Raw genomic sequence first — 9,522 nt, 5'->3', positions numbered from 1 at the left:
CCATCAGTGCTTAAATTACCTCGGACACTTTGGTTTGGACTCTTCTGACTGCCGGAGTGGGGAGAAATCCTTTTCCAAATCTCAAAACCTCCTCTAAGGATCCCCATACCTGCAGGATTTGGGACTGCTTTTTTTAATTTTATTTTAATCTTTAAATGTTTTCATCCATGGACTCCCGTTTTCCGCGCACGACACGAGCAGCCCCGCTGTCTCCGGCCCGTCGGCGCGTCTTTTGTCATTTTAATGTCGCTGTAATCGCCGCGCGTCTGGCTGATTGTCGCTATGCATTTCAGCGCAATCTGACAAACTGAGGATTTTTTTTTTTCCTTTTATCTCCTGGCTGGAATAAAGACGAGACGTCTGTGGGAGAAACTTTTTTTTTTTTTTTTTTTTTTTTGGATTGATTCTGTTAATTTAATTCCTCCGTTTTCACCAAAACTCTGACAGTTTTTTGTGAAGAGAAGAAGCCCGAGGATGTTGCTCCGCTGCTTGAGCCCTCCCTCCTGGTCCACCTGTAGGGTTTTATTCAGCTTTTTGTTGCTGCTCCAAACGCCCGGGCCCTCCTATCCACTAATTACAGGTAAGATTAAAGGGATCAAATGGCTTCATAATAACACCTCACAACACCCACCGTGCGTAAAAATCTACCCAAACCCCCGGTTATTTAGTCTGCCGCGTCTCCGCGCTCCTTCGGGCTGTTTCTACTCTGCCCCGGCGAGCGCACCGAAATCAAAGTCACCTCAGCTTTTTATTCCTGGTTAGCAGTAATGTGGTGGTCAACTGATGGCTCCATGAAACCAGGCAATAAAACCCCCAGCTTTGGTGCGTGATCACCAGGAAACAAAAACATCAACAGAATGCGGAAAAAAAATACACTTGAGTTTGTCAGAAAACACTCTTTTCTTCACGACTTCCCGTCTATTTTTTTGCACCACCGCATACTCTTTATGTTTTTATGACACCACGATGGTTAAAAAATTTTTTTTGCAGAGAAAAAGTTCAGTTAATTGTGTTTTGTGGGGTTTGGAAAGCTCTTAATCTCGAGTGTCTTGGGGTTCAAAAGAGCGCCTGATAATGAAAATAGACTCGGTTTACAGTTTAACCCGGGTTATCCTCTCGGTACCTCCCTGCCAGTAATTGGTCTTCTTCTTCCAGTGGAAAGTGGGTTGCACTGGAGAGAGATACCACCAAAATCCACCCCTGGAGCGCTTGTTATGTGCAGCAGAGCTTGTTATTTGCAGAGGTAGTTTTCTGCCTGACATAAATCATCGTGACACAAGTCAATATCCAAAGTCATTTCTATCAAACTGAAGGAAATTATACAAGGATTTAGATCTTTAGGATGAAAGGTCTGCCTGAAATTATAAGTGATCTTTGCTCAAATTGTTGTTTGTGTCACTAGAAGTTGTAATTAACCCACTTTTTTGAGTTAAAAGCAGGGCTGTAAAGTGTAAATCACTTTCCTTAACCGGCTCTGATTGAGCGGCTCCTCTGTGTCCTCCCTTTCTGAGCAGCGGCCTCTCCTGCCTCTCCCTCCGGGTCTCAAGGCCCTCTATCCCTGGGCTGCTCCCCCGTTGACAGCGGCATTTCATCATAGGATATCAGTTTGTTTGCCCTGCAGCGCCGTTGAGAAATGAGAGTAATGGAAAGGCAGTGGATGTAATGTAAGGTGGATGGCTCTGCAGCCGTCTTATCAGCAGCGTGAGGGACTGACTTCTGCGGCCCGAGCTGCTTTTACTGCCCTGACCTGCCTCCCCTGGCACTGTCAGGAAACGGGAATTAGATCAAATGCATTAGATTATGCTTATTTATTTGGTTTTCGGTTCCTCTAAGCGTCATTTGGAGGGTTTCCTTGACGACAGTAGTTGAATTCCATGATAATCTCATTAACATAAGGAGAGTCTTTGATGAAGCTGATTTGGAACAGAGGTTTCCCCCCCTTTTTCCCTCCAGCTTTTAACATCAATATAGACTTCCACATGACCAGAAAAGAACAGAAATGCCTGCATGTCATCCATGTCTTCTCCTTTCTTTCCCCATTCTGAATCTGAATTGCTTCTGATACTTTTATAAACTCACCGTTGACCCATTTGAAGTCAGGAAGGCCAGCGACATGGTTGGACTGAAGGAAAACCTGTATTAATTTATCCCCGTATTTGATGTCCGTTTTGCCAGATTTCACGGATTACTTGGACCGCTGTTCAGTGGCTGCCATGTTTGACATGCACGTCCGTTATAGCCTCGATAAGAATCATTTCTGATTATAAGAGTCCCCCCCCCCCTCCCCTCTCCTGGCTGTTATCTCTGGTATCTCCCGAGATGGGAATCAGATGAGGGGCGAAACCTGTACCAGATGGGTCTCTGTAGTCCAACATGTGTATCCGTTTGACATGAAACAGTGTAGGGGAACCTCTGAGAACCAACTACCTCTATCAGCTGAGGAGGCTGGACCATTATGATCCCAGCACAGATCCGATTCCTCCACCTGGCATCCCAAACATGCACTGTATCATCCTGTCTATTGTCTGCTGAACCACAGAGCAGGGGGTTCTGGACGGTCAAATGTGTCACTGCAGCAGGTGGAGCGGTCAGCGGGTACAGAGGTCATCCTGTTGGCTTCTGGGTTGTGTCCATAACCACAGCATTACCGCTTTAAATCTGGTCCATGGAAAGTACCTCCGCCTGTCATCCCTGTCTTCTCCTGTCTCTCTCTACTACGATCGATAGCACTTGACTGAATCTTAATTTGTTTCTGAGGAAGGCTGGTGACATTGTTTGGAGAGCAGGAAAACCTGCATAAAAGTTCCTCAAAGTAAGTTTTTTTAAACAATAAATACAGAAACAAATAGCACCTACTGTACATACATACATACAGTACATATAACTATTTAACATGGAAAAAGAGGCTGTATGGTTAGTGCAGGGTGTACAAACATGTAGAGGGATGTGCAATAGTTACTTTCAGTTTCACCAAAAACCTCCCAGACTTCACCGATTACCGGATTAGTGTTCAGTAATTGGCTGAACTGCCATGTTTGACACCCTCAGAATTGTAAATAATAAAAAAAAGCATTTGGTAACAGAATTATTCTAGGGAAATCTAAATTATTGTTATATGTATATAATGATTTATAATCTATTCAGATCACATATTTCTTTCTTTTCAAACAGCCCTGGTTATTCTGAAACAGCCCTGTGGTTGAATGTCACGAAGTACATTTACTCTAGTAATGTACGGAAGTACAAGCTTGAGGTAGATGTACTTGAGTATTTGTTTTTTGTGCGATTTTACTGTACTTTTCACTCCACTGCAGCTTTTACTTTACAGTATATAAAATAGTCAAATAAACTCCACTTTGAACATCTGGAACAGTAAAATGTAACTTTGGTTACATCATTAATAATAATTGAAAATATATTAGATTAGATTAGACTTGGTGGCAATTTGGTGCAAACTTCTCCAAAACATTAAAACACAACCATGACACCACATGCTATCAAACATTAAACATACAACACACTACCACTACACACTATTAAACATACAACAGCAATTGTGCAATGAGCAGAAACAGCAGCAGGTGGGATGGAGGTAGGTTACAGCCTACAAGAGAACACATTTAAAATACTTAGTCTGTATAATAGTATCACAGGCGTGTTTTTCTGCATTATGAGTGTATTTACTTCTGATACTTGAAGTGCATTTTTCCTAATGACTCTTGACATTTCAGATGCAGGACTATTTTTTTAAATTTCTCATAGAGTATTTTTACCTTGTGGTATTGTTACTTTGACTTACATAAAGGATCTGAATTCTTTCTGTGCCGTGGGAAACAGAAACTGTGCTGCACAGGCATATCTGAAGCTAATTAGAGACTTTTTATGACCTTTAGAATCCTCGATCATTCAGTTCCATAAGAGATTTACGAGACTCAGACCTTATTTACCAACTGTAAAAAATGGACGCAACTCCTGAAAGTCCAAGAGAGACCTCTAACAGTTTTGAGTCCCCTGCTGTATTTTAGCTCCAGCCCCTTTATTGACTCGCTGCACTGCTTTCTGCAACTGTGTTATCCATCTCTTTTTGACCTTTTCACTGCTTTTTGCATACAATAGTCAGGTTATCTGTTTTTCTTTTCCCAGTTAAAGTAAAACCTTTAGTGCTGATGTTTGAATTTGTCATTAGTATCTCTAGGTAGACGTATCCGATGGATAGGAGGTAAACACAGCAGCTGACCGACAGAGGAGGAAGGTATATTGTCAGACTGAGGACGAGGCCTCAGAGACCCAACACCCCCACCCCTCTCCCTGCCCTCACCCCCCACCACTTACAGCGCTGCCAGTTTAATTACACTCAAAGGTTGTAAATTTTACTGTGGTGGTGGAGTCGTCAGGGTTCGTCTGCTCTGCCAGAATCCACAGGCTGCTTTTCTGCTGAATTCAAAGAGACGGCACGACTCGCTGCAATAAGGACCTATTGTTGTTTGTTCAGATCTTTAACTTTAGTGCTGAATGACTCTTAGCTTCAAACAGACATCGGTACGTTACTGTCGGGATGCTTGTCAAGCTTTCCGTTCATATGCGGTTTAAAATGGTAACGGTGGCAGATTTACTATCAAAATTGTTATGGATTTTCAAAAGATCAGGTCAGTGATTTCAGGCTACATCTACACTACTACATTTTTGTTGCTTACTGTAGACTTAGTCTAATCGGTTAGGTCGGCTTACATACCTTTCAGTAATAGTTACACCTCGTCGTCGGTATTAAGTATTTTCTGTATTTTTAACTTATACATCCATGATTTTCCACCGCAGAGTAACGTCAGGCAATCTGCTTCTCAGTGCCCAGTGTGTGTGAATGGTCATGTGATATGCGTTGTCAGACGTGTTAATATGAACGGAGATTAGTTCCGCTAGCTAGCTAAAACTGTTGTGTGGACGGAGATCGATCCTTAAGAATTAAAACGTAGTTGTGTAGATGTTGCCTCAGACAGAGGAAGATAAAAGCAGACTTCCCACTTCTAGCCAGCAACTTTTGATTTTGTTAGCTGAAATGACACCTGACCATAGCTAGCTAGATTAACTAGTTAAAAACGTCTGAACCGTTCCAGCTAACTTGTTTTAAAACAAGATTCTTGTAAAAGCAGTCTTAAATATGCACTTGGTCGCTATTAACATGGTAACATGCTAATGAACTGAGGCTAAAGCTATCAGGTCGAAGGCAAAAAGTCCGCATCATCCTCACCAGTTGGTGAAATAAAGAATTGTATTGCAGTGTTGAGCTAGTTAGTCTGGGTATTATTTTGGTATTATTTGTTGAACAACCCTGTTTGGCTGCCTTTAATGTCACAAGAGAATGGGCTTATAGTATGAGGAAAAACGTAACGTTATCTTGGGTAACGTTCATTGGAGTTGCTGAAGTGTAAACTTCCCCAAATCTTATAAAGAGCAGGACAGAGCTGATAACGTTAGCTTAAATTCTGATAGCATCGAGGACGGACTTTTACAGAGTAGGCTATAGGCAACAGCGTGTAGCTTAACCTGTAACCTTAGAAACTAATGTAGTTAGTTCATAATGTGTTCAATGGCCTTGATAAAAATGGACAGATACAAGTGTACTTAGAAAGCCACTTAGCCGGACAAGCTAACTAGAACATCTTAGAGCAAGTATTTAGTCCATTCCTTACACTTTTGCTCCCTTTTTCTATTATGGTCGATTCCTAAATCATCAACATTACAACAAACCAAACAGTCAGCAGGTCAGAGGTCACAGTACACTGATAAGAGACTGACCAAATATTGCAAAAAAAAAAAGCCTCAGTCTTTCATTTTATGTTTGCAAGTACCAAATTGAATTCTTGCTTTTACAGCTTTTTTGCGAAACGTAAGATAAGATAACCCATAAATGATCACGATGGAGAAACTGCATGATTACAACATGACGAACTGAAGCAGGAAATAACAAACAAGGGTTCAAGACATAAACAGAAACAAAAACCCATTAATGATAGAGAAACAAGCAGATCTTGATTCACAGGGGTTGTTCAGTCCATTGTATTGGGAAATTTCAAGTCAAAGCCAATTCCTTAAATGTAAATGCAGTGTTTTGCGGTCAAACAGTGAGATAATTTCTATTCCTAGGACAGACAGGATCAGCTGGAGGAAACAGGAAGTAGTTGGGCACGCAAACAGAGCAGTCAGAGGTGGGGATTTACCTTTTCTCCTCCGATGACCCGGGTTCAACTTCCAGCTCGAGACAATAAGTTCCTACTGGGAAGGAAGTTATCGTTTTAGGGAATCAAAACAAACCTGACACATAACCAAACAGCTGAGCATTGGTCCGGATTACGCTGCATTCTGCTGCAGCTCTCCAAACAGAAGGAACTGCTGGCTGTGAGATGTTGACATCTGTCTGCTTCTACCCATAAACCCTTGTGTTTAGGGTCGTTTCCTGTAGTTGGTTCGGGTTACATTTGCTCTCGTAACAAACTGAGTGATTCACGTTTTAAAGACCTCCGTTTAAATGTCACGGCTTTTTACCTGGACAGACAAACCCCACAAAATGAATATGTCATATAATAGAAGAAATAGTCAAGTGTAGTAGCCGGGATGCACTGTTAAGTACAAATGATGAAACTGCTACTTTTCTTCAGAACTGACACGCAAAATTGGAATAGAAACAAACAAAAACTTACAATATCTGTTTGTTTTTTGCCACTAGGGGGCAGCAGAACAAGCTGTAAAAACAACGCTGACATATTACAACGTATACTCATCCAACAGTTCGTATGATATCGTACGAAAAGTTGTGCACACTTTATGGGGCATTAAATTACGAATGTCCAGTAACACGAGCGATCAGTGCACCTGTGCAAGATCCTGTAGTGCAGAATATGTAACGTAAAGTGTATAACGTAAAGTTTGTTACGTAACAAAAGTGTAAGTTAAAATAAGACAACGTTGACTTTTGCTTTCATATGGAACATTACCAGCGTTCTCCTGGGTAAAAATCCAGTGTTTGACCCATCCCTCCTCCCTACGCGTACGACTTTGTCACTCTTTATACTGCGTCGCCTGACCTCCTCCTTGAGGCAGCCCTGCACATTCTGGCTCACGGTTATGTGGGTCATATACAAATGAAATTTGTAAAGTGCATTACTTTTCGTTGGTATAAGAACGAACAGTTAATGAGAACAGCCTGCATTTTATCACCCTGAAAAGTTGTTGCCAGACACAGAGAAACATTAGCATTCATTTGGAGTCGTGTTTGTGTTACCTGTTGAGTGTAAGTCCAATATACACTCTCCTTTTAGCTCTGCTTTGGTCTCCACCAGCTCCTCAGTAGAAATATCTGCAGCTAGATGCCCCTCAATGTTCGCCAGCTGGTTCTTGGCGTTCATGAGAGCGCTGAGACTGAACCTAAACAGTTAAGCTGTGGGCCATAAAACCAAAACAGTGAGCTCAACGTTTGTTTTGTTGCATGTTGTCTTTGTATTGTCTGTGGTTTTTTTTCCTAACTTAAAAAAAATGCAAAATAAAAAAGCTACGCCGAACTGCAGAATCGGGTAATAATTCTCTGTTGCGTCACTGTGCGTGTCGCTAGAGCAGCTTTAAATAACCTCGGTGAATTCTGTGGTCATGATTCACCTGCTTTCAGTTCACAGTTTATTTAAGACGAGCCTGTGTGACGTCATGTTGTCTCAACGGGTGATTGCGTAATAGGAGGGTTGGTCAGAGACAAAAGTCCAGACCCGTTTTTCACTCTCAGCCTCCATCTCACCTTTCCCACCTTCCTGCTGTCCTTCCCAGGTACCGAGGCCAGCTGTGAGAACGAAGGAGAAGTCCTCCACATCCCCAACATCACCGACAACCCCTGCATCACCTGCGTATGTCTGGTAAGAACGACTACTTTCACTTTCCGTGCTGGCAAATATGTTGCAGAGCTGGCAGTTATCACCGTTGTTGCCCCAGGTGAACAACTCGCCGCCCGCCCTGTTTGTTCTCAGCAACTTGGCTGCTTCAGCTTTTCCACTTGGGCTGATAGGATAAAATGACCTCTTAAAGCGCTGATAGTGATATTTGTAAAGCCGATTACTGAGCTTTGTGTGTGGGTTTTGTTATCAGAAGGTTGTGAAAGATTTGTAACGCTGCGCCAGGACTTTGAAATGCAAGGTTTTGGCGGGATCTCATGTGAGACGTGAAATACGGATTTGATTTTTTGATTTTTATGGTTCATTTTGTAAGCAGCTTTTTTTTTAAAGCCTTTACAAAACCTTTTCAGTGAAACATTAAGTTGATAGTAAGGATAAAAAAAAAAAAACCCGATGCAACTCAGGATGTTATAACGCAACTTTAGACTGCGGAGAATGTTTTGTGGCACATGAAGTCAGGATGGCAGGTTTATTTAACGGCTAAGTGATTTGCAAGCGCTTATAATGCGACTCTTAACTGTTTTCTGAGGATTTACAACAAACTTGCAGTGAAACAGAAGTGGGGATTGTTTGTTTTAACAGACGTGCCTGTCGTCACGCTGTCTTGGCTCGGCCCGGCAGTTAAAAACCAGCCTACAAAACATTAGGGGACGACTCTTTCCTGGAACATGTGCTCTTTGACCCCTGACCCCCACACCACCACTCTACCCCCCACCACACACACACACCCACACCCATTACTGCTGTAGAGGTCTTTGTTTTAGGGGATGAGAATGGATCAAAAAGGCTTTTCTGTGTCACTGCGTAGACAGCGGCTCAAAGAGAGGTTTTGGTTTTTTACCCTCCAGGAAGCGCGCGGGTGTGAACTTGAGGGCTGCATGTTCTTCATCTGCATCCTCGGTATATACTTCACATACTGTTTGGGCTGAGTATCGGTACTCAATACTTTTAAGGTATCGACGAAAGAACCCAGTACTAAGTGGTATAGAAACTTCTCCAGTCAAACAATACTTGCATTCGATCCTTTTTTGTACCCAGATCTAGAAAAAAAAAACTATTTCTATGGCTTTGCTTGCAGCCAATCATCGCAGCCGTTCTTCGATTTAATGCAACATGTGATTGGCGTTGTCAAGCGAGGTGTATTTGACGGAGTTGGCAGTTCAGTGTGCCGAGATGCTTCCATTCACATGATGGGTATCGAATGAATTACTCTATTGTTATCGGTATCACTTTAAGAGTACTGCTATCGTCACTATTTGAACGATACCAAGCCCTACATCCTGTATAATACTGATATAATTATCTGCACCATGTCAAATAAAGATGCTTGTTTCTGATTGGCTGGTAAGTTAGGACACTTCAACCATACCCTACATATATTCAATCATTAGTCTGATTGTTCTGATCGTTCTCAATCAGTGCTACGCCTGTGTTAGACTTTGTTTTAAATTCTTGTGAAGGTCACACATTTACCAGGAAACTGAATATGTTGGTGAAATGAAAACATTTTGGGGAACTGTGTATAAGATGATGCACAGGACATCTAGAATATCCCAAATTCTCAGACGTCAGAAAGGTGGTTTCAGGCGCT

The 9,522-nt window shown here is 42.0% G+C and overlaps 1 protein-coding gene across 1 annotated transcript in view; it reads left to right on the top strand.

Moving 5' to 3' along the window:
- Positions 1-474: 474 nt before the first annotated feature.
- Positions 475-9,522, top strand: part of bmper (BMP binding endothelial regulator) — a 37,050-nt gene continuing 28,002 nt past the window's right edge. The window contains exons 1-2 of the mRNA XM_028581345.1: positions 475-580; positions 7,810-7,895. Of these exons, the coding sequence (XP_028437146.1) occupies positions 475-580; positions 7,810-7,895 (192 nt within the window). The remainder of the gene's footprint in view (positions 581-7,809; positions 7,896-9,522) is intronic.

The sequence above is a fragment of the Perca flavescens genome, chromosome 6 (assembly GCF_004354835.1).
Source record: "Perca flavescens isolate YP-PL-M2 chromosome 6, PFLA_1.0, whole genome shotgun sequence".
Classification (NCBI taxonomy): Eukaryota; Metazoa; Chordata; class Actinopteri; order Perciformes; family Percidae; genus Perca; species Perca flavescens.
This window is presented reverse-complemented; position numbering and strand designations above follow the sequence as displayed.